Below are 20,685 nucleotides of genomic sequence, written 5' to 3' on the forward strand. Positions count from 1 at the left end.
CATGATGTGCTAAAAAATGTCAGTGGGTCATTTGTGTTTAGGGTGGAGCTTCATCCTGTCATTAATGAGTGACCCTCTTAATTATTGATCGAGTAAAGTTTCATTATCACCTGAAGTCTGGAATAAATAAAAACAAAACTGTTTGAACCTGCATTTTATTTGACAGGATGAGATATTTAATTCATCTGGTGTTGGTGTTTACATTTATTATTAATAATGTGATTAAAAAATATTCTTCTGTTTACTACAAATTGAAATGAAAAATCAAACAATAATCTGCAGTTCTGCTCTGAACTCCATGATTAAGATCTTCAGATTTTTCCGATATCACAGTTTCATCTTGCTTTGTGAAATCCGTGGCTTGACTATCTAGTCCATGTTTGTGATAAGTCACATGTTGTAGACTTGTCCTCATTTACGCAAACACGCTCACAGTTGGATTAAATAAATTCTGGGTTGATTTATGACAACCCCCGTCTGATGGTGTTACAGAAGCCAGTTAGGGAAAGAAATCTCAGCTATGTTGAACTTGCTTCTTGGTTCAGGGAAGAAAAGAAAATTCAACATCAGTAATGACTCAGATATTTCCTCGTTATCTGTGCTGTTGTTCTGCTCCGTTATCATGTTTCCATTATTTGCACAGAAACAAAGTCCATTGCACTGACTGATATCAGAGGTTAAAGGTCAATGGGCTCTGAAGAAGTGATTCTGCTGAAGGTGCAGAAAAAGGAGAGACAAATGAACGAAGGAGAAGAGATAGAAAAGAGGATTTGAAAAAACGTGACAAAAAGAGGAAGAAAGATTTCACAACAGACTGGCGACCAAAGCTACAGATGAGAAAAACAGACAAAAACGGAGCAAAGTGAGATAAAAGGTGGGTTTTACTGGTTCACACAGCAGGAAGAAAAAGCGGCTGAACGTTATCAATACATCCAGGAATCAGTGAAAGAATATCTGGCTACACTCGAGGTAAAGCCCTTCAGCTGGTTTGTTTCCTGTCAGAGAAATGCGTCATTTAGACTTTCTGCTGATTTTTCTGAACTTCATCTTTTTTCATTAATGTACTGGCTGGTGCCAAATTAAAGGAAAAGCCTGAACCTTTGGTCTTCCAGTAGTGAGGTGTAGCTGGCAGGGCTCCAGTCCACAGCGGGAGAAATCTCACTTTTATGGAAGGAGCAGAAAACCTGTGATGCAGCACAGCCTGCATTTATATCTGAGTTTGTCTTCTTTTCTGCTGTTTAAAGCACCAACGTCCTGGATCTCTGTTGGGATTTCCTTATTATTCTGCCTCATGTTTCTACTGATATTTTTTGTTTTGGGGTCACCATGTTTTTACTGACAAGTTCAGCTAAAACTCTGACTTTGTGAATCCTGAGATAAAAGTGATCCTTTTATCCTCTGCGAACAGAGTTGACCTCAACTCTGGGATGGTTACCATGGTAGCATGCTCTGTGAATTTAACCTGTTCGGTGGGCTGAGTTGAATTGAACTGACAGCAATTCCATCAGTGACTGATTATCAGCTCAGAGTGAGGTTGAGGCTGAAATGACTTTAAGGCTCTAAATGAATTTAAAGTGACTTAAAAAGCAGCTGCAGAGAGTCAGGTTGTAATCGATTACATCCCCCAGCAGCCTACACCTATTGCAGCATAACTAAGGGAGGATTCAGGGTCACCTGGTCCAGCCCTAACTATATGCTTTAGCAAACAGGAATGTTTTAAGCCTAATCTTGAAAGTAGAGATAGTGTCTGTCTCCTGAATCCAAACTGGAAGCTGGTTCCACAGAAGAGGGGCCTGAAAACTGAAGGCTCTGCCTCCCATTCTACTTTTAAATACTCTAGGAACAACAAGTAGGCCTGCAGTGTGAGAGCGAAGTGCTCTAATAGGGTGATATGGTACTACAAGGTCATTAAGATAAGATGGGGCCTGATTATTTAAGACCTTGTATGTGAGGAGCAGGATTTTGAAATCTGGATTTCTGAACAGGGAGCCAATGAAGAGAAGCCAAAACAGGAGAATGGCCTGTATTTGTATAGCGCTTTACTTATCCAGTCATCCACCCATGCACACACATTCACACACTGGTGATGGCAAGCTACATTGTAGCCACCCTGGGGCGCACTGACAGAGGCAAGACACTGGCGCCACCGGGCCCTCTGACCACCACCAGCAGGCAACGGGTGAAGTGTCTTGCCCAAGGACACAACGACCGAGACTGTCCAAGCCAGAGCTCGAACCGGCAACCTTCCGATTACAAGACAAACTCCCAACTCTTGAGCCACGATCGCCCAGCTCTCTCTTTCTAGTCCCTGTCAGGACTCTTGCTGCAGCATTTTGGATTAACTGAAGGCTTTTCAGGGAGTTTTTAGGACATCCTGATAATAATGAATTACAGTCGTCCAGCCTGGAAGTAATAAATGCATGAACTAGTTTCTCAGCGTCACTCTGAGACAGGATATTTCTAACTTTAGAGATGTTGCACAAATGGAAGAAAGCAGTCTTACATATTTGTTTAATATGTGCATTGAAGGACATGTCCTGGTCAAAAATGACTCCAAGGTTCCTCACAGTGTTACTGGAGGCCGAGGTAATGCCATCCAGAGTAAGAATCTGCTTAGATATCATATTTCTAAGATTAATAATAACTAACTATTGAATGCAGAGAGGTCTATTAACACATAGTGAATGAAGAGGAAACAGCCAATGCATCATGGGAATCCCCCAGCAGCCTACACTTATTGTAGCATAAGCAAGGGAGGATTCAGGGTCACCTGATCCAGCCCTAACTATCAGGATCAGGAAGAAAAAAAAGTGGACAGTGACCGCACAGAGAGGACGCCAATGTTCACATGGTGGACAGAGAGGACAGATGGAGTGAAAGAAGCATCTATGTCTACGTCTTCAAGCTTCAAGCTAAAGAAGCTCAGACACTTTTCTTTCCAAGCTCCTTAGAATAACATAACATGACCTCCTCAGCACCTGCCTGTTATAAAAGTCCATCAGCTGGATCTGAGACCTCCCTGAAATCTGACCAGCAACTTTAACCAGGTTAGCAAGTCTGGTCTCATTGGTCAAAGACAAATTACCGTAACCAAGCAATTAGGTCTGTGCGATATGACCAAAATCTCATATCCCGATATAAGACATCTATCGTCCGATAACGATATAAATCACAAAAATGTAACATTTTCTGTAAGTTCTGTGAATCTCGGGCAGCTCGACTTGCGGGAAGTGTTTCCAGCTGGGCGTCATGTAGCTGGAGTCGAGTGTTTTAACGATGCATGAAACGATACATTTTTAGACATAGGTTGTAACGGCGCCGTTTTCTTTGTGAGTATTTATTCCACGGCGTGCTGCGGGGAAAAGCCTGTTCTAACGTTTGAGTCTAAGGTTTATTTTTTAGCACCTGGCGTCTTTTTTGCTTCTCATCCGTAATCACTCTGCATCTTTCACGTGATTCAGTTTATTTTGAAAAGTCTCAACAGGATCTTGAGCTTTATTGTGAAAGGTTTATGTGGAACATAAACAAGCGGACACGCGATGGTGTTACCGTCGTTGTTGCTAACTACAACGCATAAAAACAGGCGCTTGTCCGTCCGTAGTGTGGTTATATTAAATATAAGAGAAAGAGAGAACTTCAAGAAATTAATAATAACTACAGTGACATCAGAACATGAGAAAATATTGTTGTAAACAGTTTATTTTGCGACACCACGAAACAAACGATAGCGTAAAATGAAACGATAGACGTTTTTATATCGTCATCCGATATACAGGGAGTGCAGAATTATTAGGCAAGCTGTATTTTTGAGGAATAATTTTATTATTGAACAACAACCATGTTCTCAATGAACCCAAAAAACTCATTAATATCAAAGCTGAATGTTTTTGGAAGTAGTTTGTAGTTTGTTTTTAGTTTTAGCTATTTTAGGGGGATATCTGTGTGTGCAGGTGACTATTACTGTGCATAATTATTAGGCAACTTAACAAAAAACAAATATATACCCATTTCAATTATTTATTTTCACCAGTGAAACCAATATAACATCTCCACATTCACAAATATACATTTCTGACATTCAAAAACAAAACAAAAACAAATCAGCGACCAATATAGCCACCTTTCTTTGCAAGGACACTCAAAAGCCTGCCATCCATGGATTCTGTCAGTGTTTTGATCTGTTCACCATCAACATTGCGTGCAGCAGCAACCACAGCCTCCCAGACACTGTTCAGAGAGGTGTACTGTTTTCCCTCCTTGTAAATCTCACATTTGATGATGGACCACAGGTTCTCAATGGGGTTCAGATCAGGTGAACAAGGTGGCCATGTCATTAGTTTTTCTTCTTTTATACCCTTTCTTGCCAGCCACGCTGTGGAGTACTTGGACGCGTGTGATGGAGCATTGTCCTGCATGAAAATCATGTTTTTCTTGAAGGATGCAGACTTCTTCCTGTACCACTGCTTGAAGAAGGTGTCTTCCAGAAACTGGCAGTAGGACTGGGAGTTGAGCTTGACTCCATCCTCAACCCGAAAAGGCCCCACAAGCTCATCTTTGATGATACCAGCCCAAACCAGTACTCCACCTCCACCTTGCTGGCGTCTGAGTCGGACTGGAGCTCTCTGCCCTTTACCAATCCAGCAACGGGCCCATCCATCTGGCCCATCAAGACTCACTCTCATTTCATCAGTCCATAAAACCTTGGAAAAATCAGTCTTGAGATATTTCTTGGCCCAGTCTTGACGTTTCAGCTTGTGTGTCTTGTTCAGTGGTGGTCGTCTTTCAGCCTTTCTTACCTTGGCCATGTCTCTGAGTATTGCACACCTTGTGCTTTTGGGCACTCCAGTGATGTTGCAGCTCTGAAATATGGCCAAACTGGTGGCAAGTGGCATCTTGGCAGCTGCACGCTTGACTTTTCTCAGTTCATGGGCAGTTATTTTGCACCTTGGTTTTTCCACACGCTTCTTGCGACCCTGTTGACTATTTTGAATGAAACGCTTGATTGTTCGATGATCACGCTTCAGAAGCTTTGCAATTTTGAGACTGCTGCATCCCTCTGCAAGATATCTCACTATTTTTGACTTTTCTGAGCCTGTCAAGTCCTTCTTTTGACCCATTTTGCCAAAGGAAAGGAAGTTGCCTAATAATTATGCACACCTGATATAGGGTGTTGATGTCATTAGACCACACCCCTTCTCATTACAGCGATGCACATCACCTAATATGCTTAATTGGTAGTAGGTGGTCGTAGTTTAAGGAGCTCGGAAAGAAAAGCATCCAGACTTCTTTACATTTCCTTGAAGACGTTTCACATCCGAGAAGCTTCTTCAGTTCTAAGAGCAACTGGTGGAGAGTCCCAGGTATTTAAGTGTTATGTGAGTGTCCCCATAAGAGGGTCGTGGACCCCCTATTGATCCTCTACCTAATCACACGAGCCAAGGTGTGAAAACGAGTGTAGGTCACAATCAGCCAGGGCTGGATATTACACCAAAAAAAATACACAAATCCAACCAAAGCTGTAAGACGCAGAAGGTGGTTTAAGAATAGGTGAGAAGAATCAGAGCGATAAAAGATGGGAGCAAAACTAACACAGGACACAAAAAAGACTAACTTTCAAAGTAAAATAGGAAGTGACCGAAAGATAATACACACATAGAAGATGACAGAAATACCACCAAAGGTCAAATAAAGAAACAATAAAGAGTAAAACACCGAAACACAAGGCAACGAAACCAAAGCAGGAACAACAATGCCCTAATGACTCAACATATTCAAAGACACCAAACGAGCTGTGAGAAATAACACGAACGTGAGCATGACATGTTCACAGTGCATCTGTTTTCAGACTCCTGATAGTGTTTCAACCAATCAGTCTTCAGTTTGCTGCTTTGCATCACGATGATTCTCTCAGTTTGAACCAAACTGTGTTTGAAAGTCTTGGATTAATTTCTTTTCTTTTGAAAGGCTCTGGGTCAGCAACATCACAGCTTCAGGGATTTAAAGTGATGTTTCAAACAAACTATTTAGGAGAGCTAACAGATACTCTTTAACCCTAACTCTGGAACTCTTATCTGTGTCACACACAGCTCCACCTCCTGCTCCTCCTCCAGACCCTCCGACGGGGTGCACCTTAGACCTTCAAGTCATCGCTCCATCAGCTGATCAGTTTATTTGTTCACTTGACTGATTCTTCAGAGAAAAATGGCTGCCAACTCACCGAAAGACAAGTGAGTAAAACAAAGAAGTGAGAATATTTTCACATTCACGCATAAAAAAGACAAAACAATCAGCAGTGACTATGTTCAGAAGTTCTTAGAAGTAGACATCACTGCTGATGATGAGTTATTATATATAATCAATATAACAAATGTGACAGATGATCAGATGTTCTTTAAAGTTTTGTTGTATCAGAAAAACAAAACTTGCAATCAAATAAATCAACAGGGACAGATTTTAATGTGATAAAGCTGCTGTTAGTTCAGGTCAGTTCGGGTTAGTTTTTAGTTTCTGATCTTTAAATATTTTCATAAAGTTTCAAGTGGTTTGTTGACGTTTGTGAACTGAGTGAAAAGTGGCTGCAGGGTGACGATAAGCAGTGACTGCAGCACAGAGATAAACTGATTATCAATAACACACCCTACACACACACACGCGCGCACACAAGCAACATATTTAGCAGTGTATATGAATATGGATGTTGCACACAGACAGATGTTTGGAACATGTGTGAATGTATTACTATAAAAGACTGCATTGTAAAGATGGCAGCTGGGATCAAGGAGCATCCTGACACTGCATCATGCAGAGAGTGGGCGGGGTTCACCAGCATGGGTGAGGATTTAGCAGATATCCTAACACGTGAAAAGGCCTGAAGGACCTTGTTTTCCTCACTGTCAGCTGTACAGAAAACAGAAAGGGCACCCATCGAAGCTTTGGCAACTTCAAAGAGTACCTTCCTGCAGGGAGTGGTTGTGCTAGCAGAAAACACCAGGAAAGGCCAAAGAAACTCGGTCAAGGCCAGCATCCCCTAAAGACAAGGACAGACAAGATAGACTAAAATGGGCAAAATCGCTCATACTGGCATGCCAGACTCCAAAAGCTCCCACCAGAGGTGGCAAAAGTACAGACATCCTTTACTTAAGAAGTACACATACTAGTGTTGAAAAATACTCCAAGTAATAGCTGAAGTACTGATTCAACTTTACTCTGATACTCTGATTCTTTACTGAAGTAAGAGTGAAAATGTATCCAGCTGCGTAAGAAAACAAAGGTTACTCTTTGGAGGGCGTTTCTCTCAGGTGTTGGTATGAAGGTGGAGTTCAGTGAACGAGTCTCTGCTCCACTTGATGTAAGCTAACTGTGACCATGAACCCACAGCCACTGTGCAGCAGTCACACACTGTTCTTTACTTTAAACCCATCACAGTGCAGCAAACTAAGTTTCAGGAAGCATTTGAATTTTCTCTCTGGCCCAAAAGATTTGAGATCTGGAACGTGACAAGCACAACGAAGGCAGGACTGATTTTTCTGTCTGTTCAGACAGCAGCTGTTTGTGAATGGACCGGTTTTACTCAAGCACTTTATACAACATACCTCATTCATACAAGCACCTCTTTCTAGACCTACATGCTTTCTGTCTAACATGCACATGCCAATGAGTGTATCAGTGTCTTGGCCAAGACACATACAGACTGCAGACTGGAGCAGCTAGCAACCAACAACCTTATAATTAGTAGATGACCTGCTCTACCTCCTACAACCACATCCAATGCTAGGCCCTTTGCGCTACCATTGTACAGAGACTGTAAATAAATGATGTAAGATAAGGGTTAAAACAGACACACCTGAGTAGTAGCTGACACTCAGCTGATCCACCGGCAGAAAACCTTACAGAAACAGATCTGATGAATTTAGTTAAATATTAATACCTGGTTTTAATCCTTTACCACTTCTCATTATTCTGCGACTCTTTCACAGTGAAAGCATCAGAATAACATTTTATTTTAAAAATCTCTGCAGGTATTTTGGAGTATGGCTGATTTTCTTCATGCTTGGTTTGGGAACGTTGCTGCCGTGGAACTTTTTCATGACTGCTACCAAGGTGTGACATTGCTTCCTGTTTTCACTTACATACTATTTTGTCCTCAAAATAAATTTTTATTTTGAAAGATATTGCATTATATTTGAAACAGTAGTTTGTTTGTAGACAAACAACAGCTGTGATGAAGTGAGTAGCTGTGTTTATCGGAGGTGTTTTGCAGGTATTTCATGACCAGCTGCAGGTAAACTGAGTCATTAAAGGTATTTGTGGGGTTAGTGTCACTGCAGCTTTATGCTCTGTCTGCCTGTCTGTCAGTACTTCACCAGCCGTCTGAAGGACACCTCAGTGGTAATTTCTTCAGCCAATCAGACAGAGGTATCTAGTGACGATCGCACTGTCCTCGAGGCCATATTCAACAACGTGATGACGCTCTGTGCAATGTTACCACTGCTCATCTGCACGTGTCTCAACTCCTTCCTGCTCTCACTGTGAGTAAAGCGCCACACTGCTGACATCAGAGAATGTATTAGTGAATGTATTAGTACTTATATTTTTACTACAAACCTCAGTCACTCAATTACACACACATTCATACGAGCTGTAAACAGTATTTTCTATACTTTATTGTCTCATCTAAAATTCACACACACACTGATGGATGCATCAGGGTTATGGCCACTTCAGCATGCAGACTGCAGCAGCCAGGGTCCAAATAACTAATCGGGTCATTCGACTGGTAGATGACCCGCTCTATCGCCTGAGCCAAAACCGCACAATATCCCTTTAAAGAGCATCTGCTCACCTTGAGCTCCAAGCCAGTCCTTGAGCTTCCTCTTTTCCTTCTCCTGTCAGAATCTCACAGCGTCTGCGTGTCATGGGCAGTCTCTTTGTCATCATGCTTGTTTTCATCATCACCGCTGTCCTTGTGAAAGTTCCTCTAGAGCCCTTCCACTTCTTCCTCAGTACCATGGTGAAGATCGTCATCATCAACTGTGAGTCTTTTTTTTCTTTGTTTTGTTTGTTTGTCTGTATGTTCAGCCTTTGGGCCATACTACAGGGCAGTCTGTTAATCTGTTTGTTCGTTCATTCGTTCTGGGATCTTACAGATCAGTTTTTAACCAGGTCTGTAAGATCCCGGATTTTTTATGCAGCCAGACTGAGGAACTGAGCTCATGGTTTTATTCCACCTGTCGGACTGCTTTGGTCACTGTGGCTCATTTAAAAACCAGACTACCTAAAACTAAATCCGAGCTGTCAGACGCGACTGCCGTCGAGCTGAGTGGAAAAAGGACAAACTATAAGTGACGTTCCAGATGCCAAAGAACTGTTGGCGTCAATATAACAAAAAAAACTGTAAAAGATGCCAAAAGAAAACACTTTTTATTTAAAACTATTAACTCTGTTCTTAGTGCACCACATACTGACTGTATCGAGCCCTCGCCCGAAGGCTGTGAAAATTTTTTACACTTTTTTATTAAGAAGGTCTCCTCCACAAGGGCCCAGATCTCTCCTTGTGCTCATAAATAAATAATAATAAATAACATTTTATTTATGTAGCACCTTTCTAGACAGAATCACAAAGTGCTGCACATAAGATAACAAATAATAAAGGGTAAAACAGACAATATAAAACAGGCAGAAATTTAACCAAAAACAGTTTTAAAAAGGTGAGTTTTGAGTTGTTTTTTAAAAACAACGACTGAGTCCACAGTTCTTAATGTATGAGGGAGAGAGTCCACAGTCTCGGGGCCTCATCTTAGTCTGTTTTATAGCAAGTAAGCCCTGATCAGATGACCTCAGGGACCTGCTGGGGACATCGGGCTGTAGCAGATCGGAGATGTAGGCTGGTGCCAGTCCATGCAAGGCTCTAAATGTCAAGACCAGGATCTTAAAATGTACTCTAAATTCAACAGGAAGCCAGTGTAGCTGAAATAGCAATGGTGTCACATGAGAATACTTGGAGGATTTTGTCAACAGCCTAGCTGCAGCGTTTTGCACAACCTGCAGACGATCCAGAGAACCTTTGCTTAGACACATAAACAAAGAGTTACAATAATCCAAGCATGAGGAAATAAATGCATGTATAGCTATCTCCAGTTCAGGGCGAGATAAAATAGGGCTTAACTTCGCCACATTTCTTAAATGATAAAAACAAGACCGAACCAGCGATTTCACATGCCCATCCAATGTGAGACTCGAGTCAAAGGTGACGCCTAAATTCCTGATAGAGGATTTAACACACACTGAGAGAGGACCAAGGGCTTTCACTATCTGGGATACAAATCTGTCCTGAGCACATACGAGGACTTCAGTTTTCCCCTCGTTGAATTGGAGGAAATTTACAGCCATCCAACGTTTGATGGAATCTAAGCAGTCATTTAAAAGCTGAAGCTTAGATAAATCAGCATAACAGTGATAAGAGATGTCCTCAAAAGAGCCCATTATATGCTGGAGGGGAGAAGATATATTAAGAACAATAAATGACCCAAAACCGAACCCTGAGGGACAGGGTTGGACACTCCAAGGCAGTACCGATACACCAACCCAGTGTTAAAGCCTTTCGAGGAGGATGTGGTGGTCAACAGTGTCAAAAGCCGATGTGAGGTCCAACATAAGTAGGACTGAGCATTTTCCTGCATCATTATTCATCAAAATGTCACTTGAGAACCTAAAAAGGGCTGTTTCCATGGAGTGAGCTCTACGAAAGCCGGACTGAAACTTATCGCAAATGTTATGTTTGTCCAGAGCTGCTATAAGATGCTTAGCCACAACCTTTTCTGAAAACTTAGCAATTAACGGTAATTTAGAGATAGGTCTGTAGCTCCTCCAAAGAGAGGGGTCTAGCTCAGTTTTTTCAAAAAGTGGGAGAATAGCAGCATTTTTAAAATAAACCGGAACTATACTAGACGCCAGTGAAGAGTTGATTAAAGTGAGCACAGATGGACCAATAACCAGGAAGACATTTTTGAATAATGATGCAGGTACAATGTCAAGTGGACAAGAGGATGCTTTCACTGAATTCACTAGTTTTACCAGCTCAGGTAGTGAAACAGGAGAGAAAGTATCCTAAATGACAGGGCGTGATGAGGTGGAGATAGACATAACAGGTGCTGAATGAGAAAAATTCATTCTTATGTTATTAATCTTTGCAAGAAGAAAAGAAAGACAACTGTCACAGTCCTCATTAGATGAAATAGGGGCTGCGGAAAGAGCAGGAGTAACAATGCCACTAATGTCTTGATGCATGCTCAATCTTCCAGGTAAGTAAATCTCCAAAAGTTGATTCCGTTCATCTGGACGTAGCGTTTCCTGAAGGAACAATGGGCTGGGTTAATTGCATAATTAAGATTAAGGAACTGACCTCCCAGCCCATTGTTCCTTCAGTGGGCTGGTTTCAGTCATTATGCAAATGTACTGTTTATAAGATTGAAACCTGCAGTCAGCTGAGACTGAAGAAGTCACCTGGATGATGATGAAACATCATGTCATCAGATGAACAGAATCAACTTTTGGAGAATGCCACTAATGGTGTTAAATAGCACCTTAGGATTACCTCTGCTCTTTGCAACCAAGTGTGAGAAATAGGCAGCCCTCGCATCTCTGATAGCATTATTAAAAGAACTTAAAAGGTCCTTTAGGTACAGGAAATGAACATTTAGGTGAGGGAGTTTTCCTCCCTCACGTTTCAGACAACGAATACTGTCATTTAGCCAAGGAGGAGATTTGCAAGCAGAAACTCTACTCATTTTATCTGGACAAATTTCATCTAAAATAAAAAGGCTATAATTATTCAAAAGATTGGTTGAAGAGTCAACATCATTATGAGGTGATAGCTGTAGGTTAAAAGCATCTGCAAATTTCTCCGCTGTGGAGGAATCTAAGGTACAAGAGCTAACCTTCCGTTGAACAGGGGACAAAAGCTCATTAAAAGACAGTTTAAAAACAATAACATGGTGATCAGAAATAAAAATGTCCTCAGAGCAAATAAAATCAATATTTAAACCCAAAGTAAAAATAAGGTCCAGTGTGTGACCTTTGCTATGCTTAGGACAGGACACATGCTGAGCAAAATGAAATGAGTCCATAATATTGATAAAATCTCTGGTGAAAGGGTCGGAGTCATCATCAACGTGTATGTTAAAGTCCCCAACTATGAGCAACCTAGACAGCTTTAAAGTCGAGGATAAGAAGTCACTGAGCTCCGACAAAAATAACCTATTTAAGCCAGGCGGACGATACAACACAGCACAGTAAAACGGATCCTTGTTTCCAATTTTAAGCAGCTGCAGCTCAAACGAAAGAAAATGTCCAATTTTCACGGAGCGGGAGGAGAAACGTTCCTGGAAAGCCACAGCGAGACCACCGCCCTGACCAGAAACCCAAGGCTGGGTAATAAAAGTATAGCCATTCGGGCAGAGTTCAACAAATGACGAATACTCTACGTCCCGCTGCCCGGTGTCAGTCAGAAATAAAAAATCCAGTTTTTTAGATAATATAAAATCATTCAACAAGAATCATTTATTTGACAGAGATCGAGCGTTAAAAAGCGCCATATTCAGCGAAGTAGAAGCCTCTGTATTTGCGGAGGCTCGAGTTAAAGGATGTAGAAACTCAGGGTTTGAACCATCACGCTCGTAGAATCCGCTCACCGGTCCGGATGGGCCTGGGCCCCCTTGCCCTGGTGGGTTCCAGAGCGTGCGGGTGCCTACTGGGGTCAGCAGGGGAGCTGGCCCCAGGGAGGGGCCGCTTGCCCCTCCCTTTCTTCCCTCCCCATCCTCAGCTGCCTCCCTATTCCCGCTCTACCACACCCACCCACACACGCAGGGCTTGGGGTGCAGGTATGTCACCAGGGTGCAGGGGAGGCACTCCCCCTCTGTCCCCTTCTGGCCGCCTGTGCCTCAATTTTATTCTGCAACCTAGACATCCACATTACTCACACTCTCACATAACACATACATATAGGGCCTTGGGGGTGGGCACGTTTTACAGCATCCAGAGGATGGTCGGTGTACTCCAACCCACCTCTGGCGCTGGTGCCCTACCCTCAATTTTAAATGCATTTAGATGCTAAGGGTTTTCGGGAGGAGCCGTGCTGCTCTCTGAGAGGAAGCTAGTACCATGCTCTCCTGAGTTTTAAATGCACTTTAGAACAGCACACAGCAACACTACATATGAGCGGGCGTAGGGAGGTTTGAGGTCTTCACTCACCCCGGTTCTGTTAGCCGTCAGGGCTGGGGGGCTGGGAGGAGGTGCTGGCCGTCAGACTGGGGTCTGGGATGCGGGGCCTCCCTGCTACTGCAGATAAGGAGGTGGTCCGCTTGCCTCCACCCCAGAGAGAAGGGTTACATCTCGTGGGTCTAGGTGCAGCTTGCCCCTCTGGGGGCGGGGGTACCTGGACCTGGGATATAGAGTATGTTTGGGGAGTGCGACTGTCTGTGCAGTGTCTATTTGTGTCTGTCTACACGTTGGGTGAGTGCCGAGTATTTGGTTGTGTATATGGGGGTGGGAATGCACGTCTGTGTCCGTGTGCGCCTGTTCGTCTGTGTCTATATGTCAGGTTGGGTCTTAGACTCCACCTCTCTGGGAACATCTCAGGCCCTCTAAAGTATGGAGGCCTATCTCCCCTCACCACACTCCCTGCCGGTGGCTGATGCCCTCAGACGTTGGTGTGTTGGTGGTCCTTGTCGTCTGGGGCTGGGCGCTCATGTATGTACCGGCTCACTCCTGGTGGCCGATTGGCGGGGCCTGGCGCCTGTGGCCCGGCTGGGCCCCTTCCGGGGGGTGGGGTGCCCTCAGGCCTCTGGCCTCTGGGCCTGAAGCTCGGTCCTCTCTGGCACAGCTGGCTGCCGGCAGAGCCCGCGGGCACGCCACTGCAACCCCCTCTGGCCTCTGCTCCGTAGCTGCTGGGTGACCTCTCCTTTGGGGCTCTACTCAGCTCTTCCCAGGAGGGTGGCACGGTTCCCCCCCTTTTTGGTGGTCCTCCTCGGGTCCTTGTACTCTGGGGCCTCTGGATATCTGGGGCCTGGATCTCCTCCATACCTGCTTCATACCCTGGTGGACGGGGCTATGGCTCCCCACACTCCCTAGCAGATCGTTACATGGAGAAACCTTTGGAATACAAGCATGCTGATCCACACAGGTGTGCACACAGGTGTACACACGGGTGTTCACAGACGCGGACTACACCTTTCTTGGCTGCTGCCTCAAAGCACATTGTGCGCTGTCTATCTTGCGTGCTGCACAATATCGTTTAATATTTAGTATCTACTGTTATCTACTGCTAGCTAGTTTATTGTGATGGTGCTGTTTTTATTATGTTGCTCTTTGTTGTTTGCTTTCTCTTCTGTTTCTTTTTTTCTCCATACAGGTGATCCAGGTGTTTTGTTTGTTTGTTTGTTTGTTTTTTCCTTTCTTCCCCCCCTTCTCACCGTCTCTTCTCCCCTCTGGTTTTCTTTCTCTCCCTCTCTTTCTTTCATTCTTTCGCCCTGTCCTATCCCCCAGTCATGTCTGTCCCGTTTGTAGCAACCGAAAATAAAATAAATTCATAATTATAATAAAGGTCAATCAAATGGACCAATATGGCAAGGCCATGATGATCCACTTGGTAAAATAAATCCGCTTGGCATCTTTCTTGGCCTTAAGACAACAATTCTGATGGCTAAAGATCCAAACGGGACACAAAAAAAAAAAAAGAATCCGCTCACCGTGGGAAGAAAAAGCCAGCCGGCAGAAGAGTCTGGATAAACCCTCCTCAGGCAGGCCGGTCTCAAAGAGCCGGGGTATCCAAACAGGGACGTGGAAAACAAGTCCCCCTCCATGGAGCTTTTCTGAGCTCAGGAGACAAGGCACGCTCGGCATCGCTTAACAGCCAATCAGAATCAGAATCAATACTTTATTGATCCCTGCAGGAAATTATTTTTCGTTACAGTGCTCCATTACAAACAAACATTAACAGAGACAGACAAGACACTAACTAAGAATAGCACAATATATACAGGCATATATATACATAAAAGTCACTTATTAATAAATAGCTGAAAAAGAACAAGTGTAAGAAGGGTGTAGCTGTTGCAGTAAACAGTGTGTTAGGTGGATGAGTTGTACAGGGAGCCACAGGCAGGAAAGATTTCCTGTGTCGTTCAGTGGTGCATTATGGGTAATCTCAGTCTCTCACTGAGCGTGCTCCTGTGACTGGCCAGCATGTCATGGAGTGGGTGGGAGGTGTTATCCAACATTGTCTTTATCTTGGACAGCATCCGCCTCTCCGACACCACCTTGAGGGAGTCCAGCTCCATCCCCACAACATTACTGGCCTTACGGATCAGTTTATCAAGTCTGCTGGCATCTGCGACCCTCAGCCTGCTCCCCCAGCATGCAACAGCATAGAGGATCGCACTGGCCACAACAGACTCGTAGAAAATCCTGAGCATTTTCTGGCAGATGTTGAAGGACCTCAGTCGCCTCAAAAAATAGAGACGACTCTGGCCCTTTCTGTAAAGTGCTGTGGTGTTTGTAGCCCAGTCCAGTTTATTGTCAATGTGTACTCCAAGGTATTTATAGTCCTCCACAATGTCAACACTGACCCCCTGGATTGAAACAGGGGTCAAGTGTTTCCTGGTCTTCCTGAAGTCCACGATCAGTTCCTTGGTCTTTGCCACGTTGAGCTGCAGATGATTCTGCTCACACCACGTGACAAAGGAGTCGACCACAGCCCGGTGCTCTGTCTCATCATCCCTGCTGATGCATCCAACCACCGCAGAGTCATCAGAAAACTTCTGAAGATGGCAGGTCTCTGTGCAGTGGCTGAAGTCTGTGGTGTAGAGGGTGCAGAGGAAGGGGGAGAGGACGGTCCCCTGTGGTGCCCCTGTGTTGCTGATCATCTTGTCAGACACACACTGTGGGAGACGTACATATTGTGGTCTTCCTGTCAGGTAATCAACAATCCAGGACACCAGAGAAGCATCCACCTGCATCGCTGTTAACTTATCACCCAGGAGAGTCGGCCTGATGGTGTTGAAAGCACTGGAAAAGTCAAAAAACATGACCCTCACAGCGCTCGCCGGCTGGTCCAGATGGGTGTAGACACAATTGAGCAGGTAGATGATGGCGTCCTCTGTTCCGAGACGAGGCTGATAAGCAAATTGAAGGGGATCCAGATGTGGTCTTACTATGGGTCGCAGCTGGTCCAGGATGAGCCTTTCCAGGGTCTTCGTGATGTGGGAGGTCAGTGCTACGGGCCTGTAATCCTGGGGGCCACTGGGACGTGGCGTCTTTGGTACAGGGACGAGGCATGATGTCTTCCACATCACTGGGACCCTCTGCAGACTCAGACTCAGCATAAACAGTTTATGAAAGACTCCACACAGCTGGGGGGCACAGGTCTTGAGGACGAGGGGACTCACTCCGTCTGGTCCGCCTGAGTGAAGTCTCCTCATTTGCATCTCAACCTGGTATTGAGTGAAGGTGATGGGTGGGGGAGGGGTGTCAGGAATCTCACAGGAGGCAACAGCGCCATGTGAAGAGAGAGGCTGGCACAGTGGTGTGGCTCTGGGTTCCAGGCTGACTACAGGTGAGGTTGTGGGGGTGGGAGCAGACACTGTGGTGTCGAATCTATTGAAAAACAGATTCAACTCGTTAGCTCTATTCTCACCTCCTTCAGCTCCCCTGCTGTTGGTTGGCCTGAATCCAGTGATGGTCTTCATGCCCCTCCACACCTCTCTCATGCTGTTCTGCTGGAGTTTCCACTCCAGCTTCCTCCTGTAATTGTCCTTAGCCTCTCTGATCTTGTCCTTTAGTAACACCTGGACCTTCCTCACCTCCTCTTTATTACCCCCTCTGAAAGCCCTCTTCTTGTTGTTGAGGAGGGCTTTGATGTCAAACCCCGCCGCCAGTAAAGCCTGAGCTTTACCTGAATACCTCCCCTTCTCCCTCTTCTTCTCTGTGGTCTAGAGGATCCGCCGAAATCGCCCGACGAAGATCCAGCTGATGGAGGAGCGTGGAAAATGCCGAAGGAGGATGAGGAGACATCGTAAGGCATCATAGAGGATCGGATGGATAGCAAAGCCAGATGATCATACACCAAGGCAGCCAATACAACATTAAAACTAAATGAGAACAGCAGAGCGGAAAAAAATAATATAGTAGTAGTGGAGCGCGACAAGCTGCACCCGGCCGCGGCAGAGCCAAACACAGGCGGCATCATACCGGAAGCAGCAAAAAAAAAAAAGACCTCTCAGTCTCTGCTTCCTGCTCTGCTGTCTTTGACAGGTTTGAGCCTGTGACTCTGTCCTTTTTAAGGGAAACTGTTGGTCGTTTTAAGCCTGCAGGGTCTCCAATTCCCAATGCTTCCTCCAACTACTCGCTCAACCACCACGTCATCTAGGTAAACAGCACAGCCTTTCGGCAACAACCGAACTCATGAGTCGCTGAAATGTAGCTGGAGCATTGCGTAAACCAAAACCGATGACTGTATATGAATAAAGACCAGATGGCGTGATGAAAGCAGATATGTCCTGAGCTCTGGGAGTTAGAGGCACCTGCCAATATCCCTTTGTTAGCACTTGGCTGCATTACTGTAATGCACTTTATATAGGGGTCAGTGCATCATATATTACTCATCTACAGAGGGTGCAAAATGCCGCAGCTCGTCTTTTAACTGGCACTCGATTTCAGCTTCACTTCACTGGCTGCCCATTACATTTAGGATTCATTTTAAAATTCTTTTATTTGCTTTTAAAGCTCTCCATGGCCTCGCCCCATCTCATCTCTCTGAGCTGCTACAGCCTTATACACCCACCCGCTCTGTCAGGTCACCTGATCAGCTGCTGGACCCAGGAATGGGCGTAAACTTAGAGGAGATCGTGCTTTTGTTGTAGCAGCTCCCAAACTGTGGAACGAGCTTCCTTTAGAGATTAGACAGGCCTCTTCACTGCCTGTTTTTAAGTCACTCCTGAAACCCTCCTCTTTACCCTGACCTTTGACACCACGTGAGATGTTGGTTTTTAGTTTTTAGTTTTATTTTAGTTGTTTTTAGTTAATTCCATGCTGTTTTATCTTGTTTTGTTTTTAACATGGTGCTGTTTTAATTTTTATGTATTATGTGTTTTATTTATTTATTTTTGCTGTTTTCTGTTGTTCTATTGTTTTTAACTTTTTTTCTGTACAGCATTTTGGTCCTGTGCTGGATATTTTAAAGTGCTTTATAAATAAAATTGGATTGGATTGGATTGGATTGGATTCGTTCGTTCGTTCGTTCGTTCGTTCGTTCGTTCGTCTGTCTGTCTGTTCAGCCTTTGGGCGTGCCACAGGGCATTCAGTTTGTTTGCTTGTTTGTTTGTCCTTCGGCCGTGCCACAGGGCATTCAGTTTGTTTGCTTGTTTGTTTGTCCTTCGGCCGTGCCACAGGGCATTCTGTTAATCTGGTTGTTTGTTTGTTTGTTTAGCCTTCGGGGCTGTGCTACAGGGGAGCCTTTTCGGGATGGCTGGATTGCTCCCAGCTTCATACACAACTCCCATCATGAGTGGTCAGGGACTCGCTGGGACCTTTGCCGCCTTCGCCATGATCTGCGCCATAGCAAGTCTGATCAATAACTCACCAATAACTCATTGGATTCAGTTTTATGACACTTTGCAGGAACTTGAATGTCAGTACACAGAGATTATAAAAGGTTGATTTTCTGTCTTTTTCGGGTGCAGGCGGTTCAGAGCTTCAGGATGCAGCGTTTGGGTATTTCATCACAGCCTGTGTGGTTATTTTTTTGTCCATTCTCTCCTACATCCTGCTGCCCAAACTGGTACGTTGTCCTTTTATTCCATCTCCAAGACCTGAGATACAAAATATGGAACACAAACACATCATGCATCATTGCAGTACTAGCCCCTCCCACAGCCGCCAGCTCAGTGCATCCTTAAGAAATCAGATCTCACAGACTCTGTTCCATCCTCAGCTTGCCCCTTTCAAGGCATCGTGAATGAGTGCTAAAAGACTTTTGTTTTGTTTGTGTTTTCAGGAGTTTTTCCACTTTTATCAGGAGAGAAACACGAAGCAGATCTCTCTGGAGCAGAATTCGATCAGCCTGATGAACAGAGGTACAAAAAATATTTTTTAAAAACCTTTTGCTTATCACCTCAAACCGGCTTAAGGTATTCATGAAAAGTTTATGTTTTAATACATATATCTCTCCTTGCTACTTTTTATATTTTCCACACAGGTTATTTACTTGAAACTGAACATTGTTCATTCAGCTGCTAGTTTCAGTCATTATACAAATGTACTGTTTATAAGGTTAGGAAAATCTGCAGTCAGCTGAGACTGAAGAAGTCACCTGGATGAGTGACGAAATGTTACTCTCACTATGTCCAGATGAACAGATTTAACTTTTTGGGATAAACTGAAATAAGAACATTCATGCTTCCATCCATCCATTATCTCCCACTTTTCCATGACTCGGGTGTGGGGACAGCAGTCTAAGCAGAAAAGCCTCGACCTCCCTCTCCCAGCCACCTCCTCCAGCTTGGAACACCAAGAGGTTCCTAGGCCAGCTGAGAGATATAATCTCTCCAGGGTGTCCTGGGTCTGCCAAGGGCCCTCCACCCGGTCAGACAGTCCAATCATACAACCTGTCCAGTCCTCCATATCTATCTGTCAATCTCCTGTTCCCCTTTCATCTTGCTCATGAACAAAACTCAAAGATACTTAAACTCCTCCATTGGGGCAGCAACTTCTTTCTGACCTGGAGTAGGCACTCCACCCTTTTCCAACAAACAACCATGGCCTCACACTTGGAGGTGCTGATTTTCATTCCCGTTGCTTCACATTCAGCTGTGAACTGCTTCAGTGCGAGCTGGAGGCCACCACCTGATGAAGCAAACAGAACCACGTTATCTGCAAAAAGCAGAGATGAGTTTCTGAAATCACCAAAGTTGAAGCCTTCTGCTGCTTTACTACGCCGAGAAATTCTGTCCATAAAAATGAACTGAATTGGTGACAAAGACCAGCTCTGGCAGAGTCCAACACACACTGGGAAGGAGTCCAACTTATTGCCTGCCAAGCTCTTCCAACGGTTATATAAGTACTGAATAGCTCTTAACAACAGGCTACACACCCTGCACTCCCCAAGCACCTCCCAAACACTCTGATGCATGCAGTTGAATGCCTTCTTATGTCCAAAAAACACACGAAGTGGTCAGACAAACTCCCATGCACCCTCAAATATCCCCAAGAGCATGAGGAGTTGGTCCAGAATCACTTCTGGCATACTGGAAAAAATCAAGTCTTTTTCCATGGTTTTTGCTTAAGCCACTGCCTGATCTGCATTCTGCTTGGTCTGCTGGTACCAGTCGAGTGCCACAGGCCAACCAGGCTAACCCGATAGGGCTCCTTCTTCAAGCTAATGACACCAACCACCTTGCAGCCACAGCTCAGTTCAGCAGCCTCAGCAATGGAGGACACAGATAGACTGAACACAGCCCATTCAGACCTCATGTCCCCAGTCTCCCTCAGAATGCTGTCAAAGCTCTGCAGGAGGTGGGAGTTGAAGATTTAGCAGACCAGAGCTTCTGCTAGGTATTCCCAGTGCACCATCACTATACGTTTAGGTGTGCAGGGTTTGTCTAGCGTTATCCCCCGCCACCTGATCCAACTCAC

General features: G+C 44.5%; 1 protein-coding gene across 2 annotated transcripts in view; it reads left to right on the forward strand.

Moving 5' to 3' along the window:
• Positions 1 to 707: 707 nt before the first annotated feature.
• The window catches only part of LOC146384683 (equilibrative nucleoside transporter 1-like), a 32,421-nt gene continuing 12,443 nt past the window's right edge, over positions 708 to 20,685 (forward strand). The window contains exons 1-8 of one of the 2 annotated variants that reach the window (XM_084930125.1): positions 708 to 874; positions 6,087 to 6,227; positions 8,019 to 8,100; positions 8,356 to 8,528; positions 8,893 to 9,032; positions 18,482 to 18,616; positions 18,735 to 18,832; positions 19,049 to 19,127. In XM_084930125.1, the coding sequence (XP_084786251.1) occupies positions 6,202 to 6,227; positions 8,019 to 8,100; positions 8,356 to 8,528; positions 8,893 to 9,032; positions 18,482 to 18,616; positions 18,735 to 18,832; positions 19,049 to 19,127 (733 nt within the window). In that variant the 5' untranslated portion in view covers positions 708 to 874; positions 6,087 to 6,201. Of the gene's footprint in view, positions 970 to 6,086; positions 6,228 to 8,018; positions 8,101 to 8,355; positions 8,529 to 8,892; positions 9,033 to 18,481; positions 18,617 to 18,734; positions 18,833 to 19,048; positions 19,128 to 20,685 lie in introns of both variants that reach the window. The other variant, XM_084930126.1, reaches the window with a different exon arrangement.

The sequence above is a fragment of the Perissodus microlepis genome, chromosome 6, assembly GCF_051167445.1.
Source record: "Perissodus microlepis isolate ML-2025 ecotype Zambia chromosome 6, ASM5116744v1, whole genome shotgun sequence".
Lineage (NCBI taxonomy): Eukaryota > Metazoa > Chordata > Actinopteri > Cichliformes > Cichlidae > Perissodus > Perissodus microlepis.